Raw genomic sequence first — 19418 nt, 5'->3', positions numbered from 1 at the left:
AGATAAAGACTATTCCCTCTGTTTTTACATCTGTCTTTCACATCTGTTGGGCTGCAGCAGACCGAATATAAAATGTAGCTCTGGCACTTTGAATTGCTGTTCTGGAGTGTAATAAATATAAGTAACAAATATATTATCATGATATATCTATTATAAAAATTAATAGTAATCTTTCAGGGCAGATTACCATGTAATCAATGAACAGTTTCTAGTTCCTCTACTAACTGCCATTACTTTCTCATTGGGAAGTGGTATAGCAGAATAAATTAGAGCTTGAAAAGTTAAGGCAGAGATCTCAAGTCAGCTGAAATCTGAGTCTTGGTTTTTAAAAATTAGAACTGTGATTCTCCTTGAACTGAAGGAGGATAAACTGGTACTCTAGTCCCTTGTCTTTGTCCCCAGCCAGAAGAAGACCGCTACAAGATGATGCTGAGTAAGAGTGACAGTGAAAATATTGCCAGTAATTACTTCCGCTCAAAACGAGCCAGCCAGATTCTGAATGCTGACCCCATGAAGAGCCTAGGTAAATCCCTTCATGTGATCCTTATTTTTTTCCCACTTGGAAACTGCCTTCTCAATAGCATCTCATGCATGTCGACAAATTTTACAGAACAGGGCTACAATTTCAGTGATCAGAATCTCAGAGGCATCTAAAGAGAGAAATTTATTTTTCTCCCTTAACATTTCTGCTTTGGAGAAAGAAATCATTTTCTCTGTCCCCAATATTGGCAGATTTTGTCTCTTTGTGGGAGGCCTAAGAAATCACTATAGCAATTCCACATTATTGTTTAAACTATTCCATTCTTCATCACAAGTAGTCCTCGCTTAATCACCTTTTGTTCAACAAGTGTTCGAAGTTTCAGTAGCACTGAATGAATGGCTCTTAAGCTTGGTCCCTGAAGTTGTAGCCATTGCAGTGCCCTCACAGTGACAGGATCGACATTGAGGCCCTTGGCAGCTTGCCTCATTTATGACTGCAGGGGCACTTCGACTCCCCCCACCCACCTATTTCCTCCCCCCCATTGCTCTTTTCACCACCCTGCATATTGGTATTCCTTGGCAGGGGTGCCACTTGGACTGAAACAGAGGCAGAGCAGTCTCAGTTGGCTGCCACCACCCTACCTCAGCTCTAGCACTGTCGCCACCAAAATGCTGCCTCAAGGCCTACGCCGTAGCCTGCCATCCCAGCACCACAGCACAAAGAACCATCCCTCCCAGCCTCCCTGCTCTCCTCAAGGCCTGCCATGATCAGAAAGACTTTGGAAGATTTCTGAGCCACCACCCTCCTTCCCGCCCTCTAAAACATCACCAAAACCTGGCACGCAGTTTGGGGAATGGCAACTACGGGCCTCAGGAAGAAGTCCTGACTGGCAATGGGCCATGCCCTCTATGCTTTTTTGGCATCAGGAGGAAAATGGCCGGAGGTCAACTGGAAACAACAAGATCTGCAGAATGCAGGAGAGCAGGCGAAGCTGGGACTTTGTGCTGTGGCACTGGGGTGGCTGGCCATGGAATGGGGCTTCTCAGCAGCAGCACGGGGATTGAAGTAAGACCTGGAGGTGGTGGCAGATGGCTGTGCAGGGTGGCCAAAAGGGAAAATAGGGAAGGGAATGGTGGGGGGAGGAATTCAAGAGGAGGGAGCTTCTTGTCTTTCTGAGGCCCGGAGCTGGGAGGGGCCAACCTAGAATGGCTTAGATTGGGGTGGGTTGTCACTTAACAACTGGTGGGATTCAGATAATGACAGTAACAAGAGGGACTCCTGGGGTTGCTGTTGCTAAGTCATGTGGCATTGCACTTTATGACCATGTTGTTTAGCGACAGAAATTCCAGCCCCATTTACTATTCTTAATTGAGGACTGCCTGTATGTATTACATAATTGTACAGAAATTTTAAAAAGTCTTTGCACACAAGCTGAACATAGAGCATTGTTGCAAGACATTTGGATAAATTTCTCCTGGGGAGAATGGACAATGAGGTTTTGTTGTTGGTATTCCTGAAATTAAACTCCTCTTTTTGTTTTTGTTTTTCCCCCCTCTACAGTTTCCCACAACTCACCTCCTTTACTGAACAACAGCACTTCCATGCTGACTTCCAGCCTGATATCTATTCCTTCTGCCCAAACAGTGGAGATGCCTCAGCCACGCCCCTTCCGCCTGGAATCTCTGGACTTCCCCTCCCCTTCAGCCAGGACAAAACGCAAGAAAAGCAGGAACAACCTGAATGGTGACCCCCTCTGACTTGATGGAGGTGTTGTCTGCCTGCTGGCCAATAACTCGCTCTCCTTCACTGGCATCCTGTTGATGGTCAATGCTGAAGTTCCAAGAACTCAAGGCTTTTCTTTCCCATTTGGGAAGAGTGAAAGCTATTAAAAGGTGCTTCCTAAAGACCATTCATCTGATCAGCTCTCCATGTTCAAGTTGGGACTGGCACCCCATGTCACAACCCATTCCTTTGTAGTCACGTGAAAGTGCTTCCTCTCCAAATCACTGCTCTACCCAGCAACAGGAAGGGAAATAGTCCCGGAAGACATGGAGTGAAAGTTCCTGGCCATAAGTTTCTCTCCTTCCCATGCCATCACCTCCTGCATTTCCCTTCTCTTTTGCCAGAAGTCCCTGGAAGCTGCAAGATAGCCGGACACCTCACTGGCTTCCCTGCTCACTTTTATCTGCTGGCTCTGCTCTCCTTTTGGAATTCACGGGAAGAATGAGAGGACAGACAAGTTGCTTCCTCAGCTTAAATGGAAGGCTGGGAAATGAGGCACCTCTCAAGAAGAGAAGACTTCTTGAGGAGACTGGGAACTTGGCTTAAAAAATGGATGGAACTAAAGCTGTTTAATTCAGGTTGTGGGTGAAGAGTGAATGGTGATTATTATTTCCAAGAGGGCAATTGTAATTGCCTGGCAAAATGTAAGTGCACTGATGATCTAGGGTGGAGACCTAAGGATGAGTGTCCAAGAATTACCGCCCCAAGCCAATTGCATGAGAACGTGGAAGGACAGGAGGCGCTGGCTCTGGTTGTCCTTCAGCAGATGTTCTTGTTCTTCCTGTTCATTCTGGCACCTCTTAGTGATTCTGCTTCATTCATCTATATAGAATGGCTCTTACCTGAGGGAAGAAATAAGTGGGAGAAAGAGGACTTGGACTTTACCTAATAATCCTTTCCCAAATCATCCTACTCAGATCTTTCCATAAAACATACGTCTCATTGGGGTTTGGCACTTGGGTACCACAGCGCATTCTTTTTTATGAAAGCCTTAATGTAGCCATCCTGAACTCTCCAAATACTATTTTCCATATTTCTTCTGTAACCTGAGATCACTTCAGCCTGGAATCTGCCTACTGCCTTCCCCGCTATAGCAAGAAAAAAAAACAAAGCTCTAGCAACAGCAGCACTACTGCCACGTCTCAGCCACCACTTTCTTCTCAGCCAACCAGAGGAAGCTGGAAAGGCCAGTCTGACTCAAGTTGCATAGCCAGCAGCAAAACACAAGCTTCCGATTTACACAATAGTTCACCAGCTGAGAATAATAGATCAAGGGTGTTTGGGGGGGAGGGGGAATCAGTATTGCTGCCATTATTGTGGGGTCCACATTTTACTTTTAGAAACTGCTCTGTATTATTGATTTGTTCACATTCATCTTTCCCCTGAACATAATAAATGGTCTGTTAAGACAACTTCAGCTTGATTGCTTCACAGCCCAAGGTGGCCTATGGCTGGCAGTCATCCAACAAGGTTGCTCTTTTGATGACCTGAAAGAAGAAGCCAACAGGGAAGGAGATACCGTCTTTGCCAATTTTAGGGGTTTCTCACATTTTACCCCAAATATGTAGTGCTCATAATGACATCTTTCTCCTCTTGCCCACCCAGATTGGGAGCACCAACTCCCAGAACATTCTTAGCAGCACAAGGCATCTGCCCTGGCTAGTCTTTGGGAAGAGACAAATGTCCTCGTTGAAGAGGAATAGAATGGAATGGAATGGAATGAAATGGAATGGAATGGAATAGAATAGAATAGAATAGAATAGAATAGAATAGAATAGAATAGAATAGAATAGAATAGAATAGAATAGAATAGAATAGAATAGAATTCTTTATTGCCCAAGTGTGATTGGATACACAAGGAATTTGTCTTGGTAACTCGCCCAACCAAAACAGTCATTGAATTGCTATGACAAAGTTACTGCTGTAAGCCAAGAATAAATAGGATACAATAAGGGGTTCCTGAGGGCTTTCTAATTCAGTGGGGTATACTATCAAAATTTGAGATCTCGGTGTTGCATTAAAATTTGAGATCTCGGTGTTGCAAAGTTAATACTGAGGTTCTACCGTATCATTACTCATTGAAATAACATTGTACCGCTATTTTTTCATTAGAATGAAAACAAAGATAGAAGATACAAAATGCTTGAGGGCTTTCTCCATTTCACCTAACAACAACACAAAGATGCTGTAACAAAATATCTCCTTTTCTATTGTGTCCTCAAGACATTGCCTTCATCTTAGCCGGAGCCTGTTGAGTGAAACAGGCTTGGGTCTTCCATTGAGCTAAAGTTTTTTTCTCCCCTTCTTACAACACCATCCAAAGCCAGCCTCAAGGTGTATAAAATCTGTTAGGCTCAGTTGCTTAAAAAAGGCAGGGTTCTGGTTAGGTCTTCTTGAGATCTTGGCCAAAAGCTGGTGTTAGGGATTGATGCTTAGTGGTATTATAAGGAAAGCGAATGTGACAGCTTTTCCTTTGGAATTCATTTTGGAAGCACAGCAAAATGCATCAGAAAATCTCCTTCAAAATGAAAATTAAACTAGGGTAAGGGTTAGGGTTGGGGTTAAGTCTCCTTATGGTCTTGGACGAAAGCTCATGTTAGCAGTAGCTTCTTTATATTATTATAAGTATTATAGTATTATAAGGAAAGCGAATGTGACAGCTTTGGGTTCAGATTTCTTTTCAGAGCACAGTATATTACATGGGAAGATCCCATTCACAATGAAAATTAAAATAGGATTAAGGACGGGGTTAGGGTTTAGGTCTTCCTAGAGTCTGGGCCAAAAACTGATATTATGGATAAATTCTAAGTGGTATTATAATAAAAGAAAATGACAGCTTTTTGTTGGGACTTCTTATTGAAGCACAGTGAATTACATGGGAAAATTTCATTCACAGTGACAATAAAAATAGGAGGAGGGTTGGAGCTAGGGTTAGGGTCATGTCTCCTTGGGGCTCTGGGCCAAAAACAGATGTTAGGGATAGATTCTTAGTGGTGTTATAAGGAAAGAGAACATGACAGTTTTTCTTTTGGACTTCTTTTTGGAGCACAGTACATTACATGGAAAAATCCCATTCACAGTGAAAATTAAAGTAGGATTAGGGTTGAGATTAGGGTTAAAGTAAGGTCTCCTTGGGGTCTCGGCTGACACCTGATGTTAGGGATAGATTCCTAATGGTATTCTAAGGAAAGAGAATATGACAGCTTTTCATTCAGACTACAATTTCAAGCACAGTAAATTACATGGGAAAATCCCATTCACAATGAAAATTAAAGTAGGATTAGAGTTGGCCTTAGGGTTAGATTAGGGATAGGGATAGGTCTCCTTGGGGTCTGGCCTGAAAACTGATGTTAGGCATAAATTCTTAGTGGTATTATAAGGAAAGAGAACATGGCAGCTTTTCATTTGGACTTCTTTTTCAATCACAGTAAATTACATGGGAAAATCTCATTCATAATGACAATAAAAATAGGATTAGGGTTGGAGTTAGGGTTATGTATCCTTGGAGTTTAGTGTGAAAACTGATGGTAGGTATAAATTTTTAATGGAATTATAAAGGATTAGGGATTAGAGTTAGGAGTTAGGTCTCCTTGGGGGTCTGGACTAGAACCTGATGTTAGGGATATATTCCTAATGGTGTTATAAGAAAAGAGCATGTGAAAGTTTTTCATTCAGATTACATTTTTGAGCACAGTAAATTACATGGGAAAATTGCATTCACAATGAAAATTAAAGTAGGATTAGGGTTGGCCATAGGCTTAGATTAGGATTAGGGTTAGTCTCCTTGGGGTCTGGCCTGAAAATTGATATTAGGGATACATACTTAATGGTATTATAAGGAAAGAGAACATGGCAGCTTTTTGTATGGACTTCTTTTTAGAGGAAGCACAGTAAATTACAAAGGGAAATTTCATTGACAATGAAAATAAAACTAGGGTTATGGTTGGGGATAGTTTTAGGGTTAGGACTGCTTGGGGTCTGGGCCATAAATGTATGTTAGGGATAGATGCTTAGTGGTATTCTAAGGAAAGATAATCTGACAGCTTTTTGTCGAGACTTCTTTTTGGAGTATATTACATGGGAAAATCCCTTTCAAATGAAAATTAAGCCATGTTTAGGGTTGGGATTGGGGTTAGGGTTGGGTCTCCTTGGGGCCTGCCTAAAAATTAATATTAGGTATGGATTCTTAATGGTATTATATAGAAAGACAATGTCACAGCTTTTAGTTTGGACTTCTTTTTGGAGCACAGTACATTACATGGGAATCCAATCAAAATGAAAATAAAAGTAGGATTAGGATTGGGGTTTGTGTTACATTAGGGTTAGGTTAACTTCTCCTTGGTGTCTGGTCTGAAAACTGATGTTAGGTACATATTCTGAGTGATATTATAATAAAAGACAATGTGACAGTTTTTCATTTGGATTTTTTTTTTTTGAAGCACAGTAAATTACATAGGAAAATCCCATTCACAATGAAAATAAAACTAGGGTTATGGTGAGGGCTAGAGTTAGGTTAGGTCTGCTTTGTTGTCTGGGCAGTAAACTGATGTTAGGAATGGGTGCTTAGTAATATTATAAGGAAAGAGAATGTGACAGCTTTTCGTTTGGCCTTCTTTTTGGAGCACAGTATGTTACATAGAAAAATTCCTCTCACAGTGAGAATTAAAGTAAGGTTAGGGTTAGATCCCCTTGGGGTCTCTCCTGAAAGCTGAAGTTAGGTATGGATTCTTAGTGGTATTATAAGGAAAGAGAACGTGACATCTTTATGATCAGACCTTTTTTTTTTTTTGAACACTGTATATTACATGGGAAGATCTCTTTCAAATGAAAATTAACGCATGTTTAGGGTTGGGATTAGGGTTAGGTCTCCTTATGGTCTGGGCCGAAAACTGATGTTAGGAATAGATGCTTAGTGATATTATAAGGAAAGAGAACGTGACAGCTTTTCATTTGGACTTCTTTTTGGAGTTAGAGGCTAAATTCCAGAAACTGGGTATGTCTAGTCTAGTGAAAAGAAGTAGGAGTGACAAGATAGCAGTATTTCAATATTTGAGGGGCTGCCACAGAGAAGAGGGGTCAGCCTGTTTTCCAAACCACCAGAAGGCGAGACAAGTAGTAATCTCTGGTATTCTGTTTAACATATAGGCAGATTCATAATGGGGAAGACATTTCCTTAGTTAAGTCCTAAGTACTGTATATCAAAAGCTTAAAAATTATTAGCACTCTAATTTGTATTTAGAAAGCAAATTGTTACCCCACCAGACCAGATTTTATAGTACAAGTGTGATGCGATATTTGTGTCTTACACTGGCTAGTCTAGCTGATTCATTTCACAGCCTTGTAGCATTCCAACATTCTTTGTTGGAGCTATTTAGTCAAAATAGTCAAGAACCTGAAGAATGCCATAATTATGGAAATGGGCTCCCTGTTACAAGTACTGTTATTCTGTCCTGTCAACATCTTTTTAAAATAGATCAGGCTGCAAAGATAGTATTTTAAAAATAATTGAATAATTGAACATAGTAATTTATACTCCATTATCACTGTTTAAAAAATACCTTGATAAAAGTGCAGGAAGAATTGTAAACTACAAGTGTTGGTAAAGGTTGTTCATCAAATTGTTCAATAAGCATTGCTAATAGTAAAAACAAGTTACAGTACGCGTGGTTTCTTAATTTATATACTGTATTATGCATTACAAATGCATAACTGTTATCATTTTAAAAGCTCTGGAAGCAAAGCAAACATCACATCAGGATAGAAAACTGGGCATGAGTTGAGCAAAACACTGCAATAATTTGAAACTGGCAAGGGAGTCACATTAAGATCCATGCTGGCAGTTCCAGCAGCTAATTCTGAAGAAAGTCAGAGTAAGGTTGGAATATTCTTTCCTGGAACCCAACCGCATATTTTTAGTTTGCGCCCTCCTCCATTCATTCATTGCCTTTCTTATAAAGAACTAGAAATTGAAAGCACATAGTAGTGCCCTCAAAGGCTCTGGTACACAAGAGGGTGAGCCTCCAGCATTGTACTTCTTTGTTGAATAAAAGACACATCTATCTGTCTGCCAGCAGCCTACTAGAGCTTAACCCATTTGGGCTACTTCTTGACCTGTATCAGCAAGGAGCAGTTACCCAATCCATGCCACACTCTGTCCTGAAGATTTGACATGTTGTATGAAAGTTGTTCCCTAGTTTCTCTGCTGTATTTCAACACAACAAACAGAAAGCTTTGGCAACATATTGACTTTTAGCAGCCAATTTCCATTGGGGAATGAGAATGTGAACTCATGTGCTCCATGATTATTATTTTTTGTGTGATGTGAGTGCTACACAGCAGAAATTGACATTTCAGCTGGAGGTACACAATTTCTACACCAGCAACATTAAAACTGCAAATATGCATTGCCTTGTTAAGCTTTCCCCACTCTCAGGAGGCAAGAATTTCTAAGAGGAAATTTATTTTCCCTTAGGTGAGAGTCCATTTGGCTATCTGGTGTACTTGTAAAAGCTGCCACATTTGTAGATGCTTATGCAGAGCATGTTGGAGGCAAATGAACTTACAAACGAAGGCACATCTATGGACTTGTGAGGATGGACTCCAGCATGAATCAAAAAGCTCAGAAGACTAAACCTCTGAACCTGATGACTGGCCCGGATTGGATCCTGCAAATGAGCTTCTCTACAGCAAGGGGCATATCTATGAAAGCATACGTCAGATTTTCTGATGAAGCCATTGCGTTATATGATGCTTCACCAGTGGCCAACTCAAACCTCTCTGCAGTCAAACCTGTCCTGGTCCTTTTTTTTGCCTCTGCACTCCTACTACTTACAGGATATAACTCTTCCATTTTCTGACCAATATTCTATTTCAACATCTGAAAGAAAATTCCCAGTTTTTGAGGACACTGACATGGTATTGTTAAACAACCATTGAGAAAACGTCAGTTTTGACTATAACTGAGTGATCAGCTTGAAGAAGGATTCCCACGAATCATTTGCAGAGGACATAGCCTCCCTCTCATTGAGACAAGATATTTTGGGATGAAACAAATGTTTTCCATCCTATGCCAGCAGAAAACCTCCAATGTGCTGGATCATCCATTTCTGTTACCCTCCCGATCACTCTAGGGATGACAGTAGCATGCTACAAAGAACCTAGCCATTATACTTGGTAAGCCACAATCGATGGCAAGCATTTGTGGAACAACTTGCCTCCAGAAGTTGTGAATGCTCCAACACTGGAAGTTTTAAAAAAGATTACCATTTGTCTGAAGTGGTGTAGTGGGTTGGACTAGAAGACCTCCAAGGTCCCTTCCAACTCTGTTATTCTATTCTATTCTATTCTATTCTATTCTATTCTATTCTATTCTATTCTATTCTATTCTATTCATCTTGGATGAACCCGATCCTTGTGGATCATTTCACAAATCATAGTTAAAGCCAACAACAGCTTCATATCACTTATGAATTTATTCCATTCCCAGGGAGCAGGATATAAAAACAAGAGCCTGACTTTGAAAGCTTCCTGTGAAATCAGTGGGGTTTTAAACAGCCTGCTTCTGCTTCCACTGGGCCAGCCCATCACTTTTTTTTCCCTCTCTGGTTCTTCTCAGATGAACATTCAATTGCATCCAAACACGTCTCCATTTCTTCATCTTACCATGAGTATGCTTGTGGCTTTTAAGCCTAGCCAATACAGGCAGTAGAAATGAGATGGAAATGTAAGAGAGAGGAAGAGATAAAGTCAGCTGAAAGTTTTAAATTAAGCAGGCAATAAAAAAAAGGAAATGTCACATACATTAAATCCATTTACTTAATTAATACCATATCTGAGCACCAAGGTTGGAAAGCTAAACCACCAGCTTTGCAATCTCCAAACTTGCCTTGTGTATTGCATATTGCATATGGCTTATTGCAATACAAGGCATAATGTGATTTATTTTCTTATGGTTTAGGGTACCACAGGACCCAATAGTTTATGGCTTTCTGGGCCTGAAATCCACACAAAGCCTGGCATGTTAGAGGCACATTTAAATGGTAGTTCCTGTGACTACATTAAAAAAAAATAAAGCTGAGGGTTTTTTTCTTTAAAAATTACAGTTCATTAAAATGAACAAGGTCCAGGTGTATCAAGCCAGGGAAGGAAGCCCTCTAGAACAGGGGTCTCCAACCTTGGCAACTTTAAGCCTGGAGGACTTCAACTCCCAGAATTCCCAGCCAGCAAAGCTGGCTGGGAATTCTGGGAGTTGAAGTCCTCCAGGCTTAAAGTTGCCAAGGTTGGAGACCCCTGCTCTAGAAAGTACAGGAGCCAAAGACAAAAGGTGTCAACTTTTAAGGTGCCCAGAATGCACCATAAGTGATTCTATTAATTGCTTAGAATACACATGCATAACAAAGAAAAACAACTTCAGAATATCATGTGTTGTAAAAGAAATTGGCTGCCCAGTTTGAAAGATTCCAAGACTAGTCTACAGTCCCACTTAAGTAAGGAAAAAAGAACCAGTGTGATGACATTCCTTTGATCTGGAAGGGAGGAGCATAAATCACCCTTCAAAAAGGGAGCTGCTTAAATCTATCACACTGTAATGGAACCCTTGGAAAAGTTCTAATGACCTATACATTAGAGTAGGATTTTACAGGTTGATCACAGTGATCCCTGAACATGCTTTTTGCTTTACTATCATTATTTATGGTAACCATCTAACAGACATATTTTCTGATAACTACTGATACTCTGTGCAAGAGATGTTAATAACTTGTTCACAGTCATGCCAGAATCAACCGTTCTCCCATTTAGACTGGCATTTAGACTGATTCAGGAGGATTTTTTTTAATCCTAAATGACGCACAAATATTATTAGCTTTTTTGATGTAACAATATCTTCTGGAGAATTCATAAAACATCCAGGCTGAAACATTTTTAATAGTCAATTGATTGTAAGGCTGCTTCCAAACTAAAGGCTTTACTGTGGAGGTTCCATGTCCAAGGAGCTTTATCCAATCTAATTTCTCTGTTTATGTTTGTGTGAGAGGAATGGAAGAAAGCACAGAAGGAATTCATGGCATTCCTCTTGTCAAATGCTGCATGACAAATGTCTAGCAGAAGTCCCTTCTACTTTCATCCTCAGGTTGGTATTCTGAAGAACCATTGCGGTCCTTTCCCCTTGCTCCAGCCTCTTCTTGAGAAGGGATGGTCCTAAACCCCTGTTGAATTGTTTTGGTAGCAGGTAGGTACAGAACTGCTGACCCATTCATTAAAAAAGAGTGGAAAATTTGGATTGCCAAGCTCCAACCCTCAAGCATAGACCCAGAGAGAGAAAATATGTGCAGTTCTCCTCTGTCAGCGCATCAGGAATGAGCAACATGTAAACATTTACAGTTCTTGATTGCAAGGCCAACGTTCAGGTTTCTGTCCCAGAAGACTGTCTGGGCTGTGGGGAGGCAAGACGGAGTATCTAGTGTGGGAAGAATTGGTGATGGGAGGGGATAAAGCTTCTGCTGGCATCTCCCTACTTATCTGCTTCTACTAACACAGACCTTCAGTTTTGCAATATGTAATTGGTCAGCTTAGCAGAAATCAATTTTTGATCCAAAGCCGTCTCCTAAATGAAAGCCCTAGCTTGAATCTTCAAGAAACTTTCATTGTTGAAAGGCACAATATATCTGATGTAAACATTAGAATTCAGACCTCAACTCACAAAGGAGATACCCATTTCTAGATGCAAAACAGCTGGCTCTTATTGCTGAAGAAGGGATTCCTTTCACATAACTGGTAGAAACTGGGAAGCTGATTTCCCTCAGCTGTTAATGCCTCAGGAGAGAAGGAAGGAGAAGAAGGAGAAAGAAGATAGAAAGAGGAATTATGGGACTTGGGGCAAAGGAATCTCTTCAACTGCGTGTCCTGCATTCTGTATTGCTGTATCTGCGTATCATGTATTTTCATATCCATCACTGATTTTCTGATTTTTGCATTTTGTTGCTTTGCAATGGGATATCTAAACTACTTATTCCACTTAAGTTTTCTTGCAAAAAAACACATACCCCTTGTATATGGGTGATAGGGGACAATTGGGGTGGCATATTCCCAGATTTCTACATATTTTATGCATGTACCTCAGTCTCTCTTTCCTGTTCACACTTCTTTCCCCTGCTTATTCCCCCAAACAAAACAGTTGCTGATTTCATCAACATTAAAGCATACAGTCAGTTATCTTTGTGAATGAGCTTCCTCTTTTTAGAATACAGAATAATGAAATTTTAAAAAATCATTTTGGATTAGCATTCCTCTATTTCTTAATTGCTCAGAACTGAGCTATTCCAAAGGTGCTTTTCAAAAGGCAACTGGACTTTCTTGGGGGTTTTTTTCTTGAAAACATTTCACTTCTCATCCAAGAAGCTTCTTCAGTTCTTTCAGAGTAGTGGTCCAGATATTACCAGATGAATTCAGAGGTGAATATACTTTGTGACTGGGACTTTAAAAAAAAAAAAATCCAGTCTCTAGGGATCACTGAGTCTGTGACTAATGACAATGGCAATGTCTTTATTTTTCTGTTCTTCTAAGAATCAGGTTGTTCAAGAAGAGCTTGCTTATGCTGAGTTCTTCATTCCAGGCAAGTCACCCAGATTTCTCCATATAGCCACACCAAAGGCAGAAATCTAACTAAATCTAAAGGAAACAAGAAATAATGGTTGGAAACTGATCAAAGAGAGAAGCAACCTGGAATTAATGAGAAACTTTCTAACAGTGAGGACAATTAACCAGTGGAACAGCTTGCCTGCAGAAATCGTGGGTGCTCCATCGCTGGAGGTTTTGAAGAAGAGACTGGTCAGTCACTTATCTGAGATTGTATAGATTCTCCTGCTTGAGCAGGAGGCTGGACCAAAAGACCTCCAAGATCCCTTCCAGCTCCCTATCCTATCCTATCCAACCTATCCTATCCAATCCCATTTTAGTTCACGCCAACACTATTTACTATATTCGTCCACATGTGGCTAGCTTCTATCACATTCACATATTTACTCCTGTAACCTGTTCTGGTTTTCTTTTTTAGGATGTCAATAAGTCCACCCCCTTTCCCTCTTATTATTTCTTTTAACTATCTGCAGCCAATACACAAATTCCTAGGAAATCAGTTGAGATATTCCTCTCTGGAAATTCTACTTCTAAACTTCTAATCCATAGAACCCTTCTGAGAATGAGATTTTCCAGATCAAAGAAATGTTCCCTCTTGAAACAGGGTCACTGGCTTTCTCCCATTCTAATTTTTTTCCTAAGACTATTCTGATTAGGATAAAGTCAGTTTGCAATTCTTAATGTGTGTACCAAATAACAAAAATGCAAGATGATCTTCAGGGGCCCCCAACCTGTGGGCTGTGGGAACAGCCGGCAAGCGCATGTGCAATCCTCAATTGGGTGAGTGCATACGTGCATACTCCATTTGCGTCAGCGGCAAGTGCGTATGCCTGCCACTCGTGCAAATGGAGCTGAACACAAATGCACTTGTCTGCTGCTCACATGGAACCATCTCCTCTCTGCTATGCCATGCCTATCCACAAAGCCGAAAACGTTGGTGAACTCAGGTCTAATTTATTCTCTCTCTGTGATCAAACTATCTCCATGTACTTTTCCTGCATTGGTCACTGACTGTCTATTGATGTTCATCCATCTTCTTATTTTGCCACGAAGTATTTCATTACTATTTCATTCAACTATTTTTATGGTTCTTCTGGCACACCTGACTCCCATGACATTGGGAGAAAGCACATTGTTATGCACAGCTGTTTCTTTTTTTCTTTTTGCCAATATTTGTTGTAACACACTAACATACTAGGAAAAATTGTGTGCCTTAAGATTTTTCTGTCCATTTCCCTTTCTTTAATAAACACTCACCAACTAACCAATTAACCTGCTTATTTTAATGTTGGGAGCCATTTAATTGCAATAATCTATCCCATTAACCCCTCAGATGACACCAGCTTTGTCCTTGATATGTTGAAATGCAAGTTCATACTCGTAGCTGGATCATATGGTCTATTGCTCAATTTCTCAGCCAGCAGCATGGTATCATCTGCATAGAAAAGGCACAAACATTCATGTCTTTGAACTATACACCACTCATGCCATAAGGGCATGTGGAACACTTCTCAGAGCTCCTGCTCTAAGGAGAGTCACAACTGTGACAAGAATACAAACTGTTCCCCCACCCTCAAATAGGTAGGAAACCTTGTCCTCTGGCAAAAGAACTGAGGCATCAATAGCATTGGTTCCAACTCATATCCTAGTAATAGCAGTTGTTAATTCTCAAAGGCCTATTGAAAGAATTTTGTTTTCACAGCTTTCCAAAAGGATAGAATTGAACTGGGTGGGAGGGGGAGCAAGATAGGCTGTTGCATAAAAGAGGGCAGCCATAGAATAACATTGTCTCCAAGACCCTAGTCCCATCCCATCTGGATGGGAGACAATGGACATCCTGACCCAGAATGAGTATGGACTAGAGGATAGGTAGGTTCCATACTGAGGAGATGCTCCTAAAGATCACTGGAACCAAAGCTAATGGAGGGTGTTATAAAACTAATACCTTGGATTCTATCTGAAGACTACCATAATCCAATATAATGTGCACTACACAGGTTATTGGGGTTGTAGTTAACTACTACCTCAATTGCTGTTTCCACATTGTCTTCAAAGGCATCTCTATATAAAGCATTTTGGAAGGAGGAGGAGGGGTACCAAATCTTTCCCCCTATGCTGTGTATCATGTCATCTGTTTCAATGACCTCAGTGTCTTTAAGAAGAGAGCCTCTGCATTCTCTGATGTTAGAGATATTTCTGCAAGGGCAACTTGTTATGCAGAGCTGCCAGAATCATCTCTTTTTTGAGGAAATTAATAAGAGATGGGTATGTTATTGCAAACAAATGAAAACCAGTTTAGTCTAGTGGTTAAGGCATCAGTGTAGAACCCAGGAGTGTGAATTCTAACCCCACCTTAGCCATGAAAACCAGTTGGGTGACTTTGGACCAGTCATTCTCTCAGCCCACATGTACTCTCACCCCACTTGGTTGATCTGAAAAAAACAGATCCTGCATTTGTGGGGAAAAAAGTTAACGCAAGCAATGATTACTTAATTACCAGGTCTTTGGTTTATTAATTAATTTAAATTGTTTGACTTCCATCTCACTGCAAGACTTTTAATTCTCATGCACCCATTTTAAGCTAGAGTCAGAAGAATACAGTATAAGCAGTGATAGTTTAGGGTGTTGCCATAATTGCTTTGAAGAAGAAATATGAACAACCACATCTAGCCAGTATAAATAACTACCGGTAGTTATTAAAATGCAAGGAAAGGCTTTTTTAGACACAGGATCACAGGAATGTTCCACTGTCTGAGAAAATAAACTCAGGGCAATGCACTGCTAGCAAGAAATGTTCCCAGCTTTGTGTGGAATGGACAAAACCTCAATCAGTAAAATTCCAAACATAATCACATGCCCTGTAATGAACTGCATTTAAGTGTGCCTGTATAATTTTCCATTCCATACAGATAATGGTTCATGGTCTATGAGCCTGATGGTCAATGAACTTTTTCGTAGCATTGGAGGTCAATTTTTTTTAAAAAAATATTCATTGCTTTGGATCGAGCCTGTAAAAATTTCAGGCTTCCGGAGATCCTTGTCATCCATTCAAAGTTGTCTAGAATCGACTCCACAAAAAGACTAGAACTCCATTTTATGAGATAGTCTACATTAACAGAGTCTTGCTCTTCCTCCTCTTCCTCTTATGCACCAAAGAGCAAAGGAGGAGCCAACTTGAGATATTTTCTAATATTACTTCTTTCCAAGGACTAAAGGAAAGTTTCTCCCCTTTTCGTCTTTCTGGTGGCTTTCAGAACATTTCCCTCAAAGCCATTTCCATGGATCTCTACAATATATCACTACGTGAAGCAAGATTTGTGGCGATAGCAAAAACAAACATTTTGTTATCTGAAATGAAAAAAACAGAGAGCAATTAATCTAAGAAGCATGGGCCACTAGGACAGGTTTTTCCAACTGGGTACTCTTCAAATGTGTTGGATGTTATTCCTTTCATAACATCTCAGAATGATGGAAATTGATGTCTAGGGGGCCTTAAGGTTGATCTAGAACATTCAGTTGTGAAATTCCATTGAGATATAAACAGAAAGGAACTAGTTATCAAAAAGTGACAGGAGAAATGTATTATTTCCCCTTTAGCAGAAAAAAAAAAAAGAAAGAGGAAGAACTGGAATCTGCAAGATACTGAAAATAAAAACTTGTTTGACCTAGTGGCTGATTTACGTGATGACATCCATATGGCTGTCTTCTTTCATTTAAAGTAACAGCATTACTTACCATTGAAACTATTCATTCTTGTCATCAGTCATTTTAAAATCTCAAAGGCCTCCAAAAATCAAAATGAAAGGACCTGACTTATAACTATTGCAACAATGGAAATAAGTAGGGGACAGAACACACAACTAGAACAATTGTACAACATAATAGTAAACATATGACTGAGAGCCGAAAGAGGTTTTGGAGGGAAAATATTCAAGTTTTGGGGAAGAAGTAGTTTTGGCATGTTTCAGACCTTTGGCTCAAATTGCTTAGTATTTTTGCATAAAAACAAATTCTTGGATGAAAATTATAAATTGCATAAATAACAAATTCACATAAAGCAAAAGAAACCTGTAGATTTCCATGCTTAAATCAATGTTCTATGTTAAAGTCGTAGCAACCCAGCCTAACAGACCGAGTTATTGGGAATTACCACTCTTTGAGATATCCTTTGCCAGGATTGAATGAGGTAATTTGGTTTATCTCATTGCCAGCAAAAACACAGTGAGGGGGCCAGTTCTAGAACAGTTTAGTGAAGATCTGGAAAAAAATATTCTTTAAGTTCAGTTGTTCAGAGCTGGATTCTCCATCACTCAGTGCTATCCATCACACCAGTGTAGCCAAGCCGTTCATTTTTATCCCAAGCATGTCATGGTTTAAAATAGGCATAAGTGATTGATTCACTCCCTGGGACATGTATGGGAAAAATGTATGGGAAAAAAATTAAGGGCAGCTTCAGCAAACAATAAATCCAAGGTAAGTCTTCTAATGTAAAATAAATGCCAATTTGTACTGTATAAATTCTATCAAGAAAATAAACATGCTTTAAACTTAAATTCAAAAGGTGAGACACAAAGGACCACACATTACTTCCTTGTCAGCATGAGACTCTTTCAGGTCCTCTTCAACAGCAGCATTGCATCTTATTTTTTCCATTTTATTTTTTCATATTCTTTCCAATGCAGTTCTGATAAAGGCAAAAAGAAAAATGGCCACTTCCTTTTATGTTTACACAGGGATGGAAGTACTTGCATTCATACACAATTTATGTTCATTGGTGAAAACAATTGGTTTCAAAGAAGGAGCAGATCTGGAGAGAGAGAGAGAGAGAGGGAGGGAGGGAGGGAGGGAGAGAGAGAGAGAGAGAGAGAGAGGGAGAGAGGGAGAGCATCACAGAGCTATTTACACTGGAGATTTTCCCACTGCACGTCTCTTTAAAGAGACATCCACAACATTTGTGGTCAGAGAGACATCTGAAATTTTAAGGCAATTTTATTTGTTAGAGTTTGCCAGAAAATGCTTCCATTCACAAATGAGCTATTTACAAAATACACCTTTCCCAACACCAAACTCATGAGGCTAAGAGCCAAATAAATTGATAAAGAGCAGAGATCAGGGCAAAGGTGGCTTCACTTCTTCCGAAAACTGTTTTTTTAAAAACTGTAGATGTTATATTCCCAACAGCACCATCCTACCTAGACCAGAGCTGACTAAAGGAGTCTGAAAATAATTTGCAATAGTGGAGAATTTGTCTAGCTCAAGGTTAAAATGCTTGGATACTAGTTTCCCAGAGCTGCAAGAAGAAAACCAAGATCACCGAACCCCCAGGTATAATTTGGTCAAGAAAGTGAGGAATAAAGTCTGAGGTTTAAAATCAATTCCCAGATTTGCCCCTACAAAACTGAACCGTATCCACTTTGGCAGAAGCTTACAGGAACACCCCACATTTTCATGTCCTTGAAGGAAAGCATAAGGTCTCGCAATGAAGCTCATCTATCTGTTTCTTTGCTCTTGTCTTGTCCAGATGTTTTTCTACTTCCTAGTCTAGTCTACAGCTCTACTATTCCCTGGTAGTCTCCCATGCAGATGTTATTGAAGCCCGACACTGCTTAGCTTCCAAACCCCAAATAAGATCAAAGCCAGGGTCTGTCAACTCCAGGATACTTCCCAATTAAAACACAATCAAATAAAAAATGAAGAGGAGGGAAGGGAACCTAATGAATGCCAAAGGCGGTTGCTGTGGGCACATACTGGCTCCCACTGAGAACTGCAGCACTAAAGGCTTGCTTCATTTTTTTCCATGGAAATAAATCTGGACATTTAGAGAATGCAAGATTTAAGGCAGGGATTTACAAGAAAACCGGTGGGGGTAAATTTGGACGCTTCATTCCTAGCAGATCCATATTAGGATCCATGTTGCTTAAAAAGAAAAGACTGCAAAAATGTATCAACTGACTGGAAGGACTCTTGAGGGTATTTAAATGCAAAAGAAAGGTAAATGGAAGACATCTCCCAAGGGATCACCGACAACCGAGAATGTAAGTCTAACTTACCTTTCCAAATCATCTGTTTAATGTTTGCATCAGAAATTGTTTTCGATCAAGATTGAAACAGCAAATTTTGCCTGATATGTATATCTCTTCCTTAGATGACTTTACCTGAGCATGGCATTTTGTTACCTGAAATGAAAAAAAAACAGAGAGCACTTAATCTAAGAAGCATGGGCCACTAGGACAGGTTTTTCCAATTGGGTGCTCTTCAAACTTTTTGTTTCCCTTGTCTTTCCTTCTCTTTGACATCTGTGTTCTAGGTGATGTGCTCTTCATCTCCCAAATAGAATAGATGCCTAGGGGTACACAAACATATATTTACTTACATTCGGGGCTTTGACTTACTATTCATTCAGTGGCCAGTTATAAAGTTATCATGTGGTGGTTATGACCCTTCTCTGGAATTCCCTGCCCAGATCATCACTTCCTGCACACTTTATGGCCGCATCACATAGCAATGAAAAGTCTGATCA

General features: G+C 40.1%; 1 protein-coding gene and 1 long non-coding RNA gene across 2 annotated transcripts in view; one reads left to right on the top strand and one right to left on the bottom strand.

The window, feature by feature from the left end:
* Positions 1 to 3673, top strand: part of KIF17 (kinesin family member 17) — a 29364-nt gene extending 25691 nt beyond the window's left edge. The window contains exons 13-14 of the mRNA XM_026711478.2: positions 403 to 523; positions 2042 to 3673. Coding sequence (XP_026567263.2) covers positions 403 to 523; positions 2042 to 2238 — 318 coding nt within the window. The 3' untranslated portion in view covers positions 2239 to 3673. The remainder of the gene's footprint in view (positions 1 to 402; positions 524 to 2041) is intronic.
* Positions 3674 to 15743: 12070 nt separating this feature from the next.
* Positions 15744 to 17576, bottom strand: LOC148127159 (uncharacterized). The gene is made up of 2 exons (XR_015741464.1): positions 17486 to 17576; positions 15744 to 16246 (listed from the first exon to the last, which is right to left on the bottom strand). It is a non-coding gene; the product is annotated as an uncharacterized LOC148127159 (long non-coding RNA).
* Positions 17577 to 19418: the final 1842 nt, after the last annotated feature.

Source organism: Pseudonaja textilis, chromosome 2 (assembly GCF_049901715.1).
Source record: "Pseudonaja textilis isolate UNSWEBS1 chromosome 2, rPseTex1.2, whole genome shotgun sequence".
NCBI classification, from domain to species: Eukaryota; Metazoa; Chordata; class Lepidosauria; order Squamata; family Elapidae; genus Pseudonaja; species Pseudonaja textilis.
Note: the sequence above shows the minus strand (reverse complement) of the source record. Positions and strands in the feature narration are given on the sequence as shown.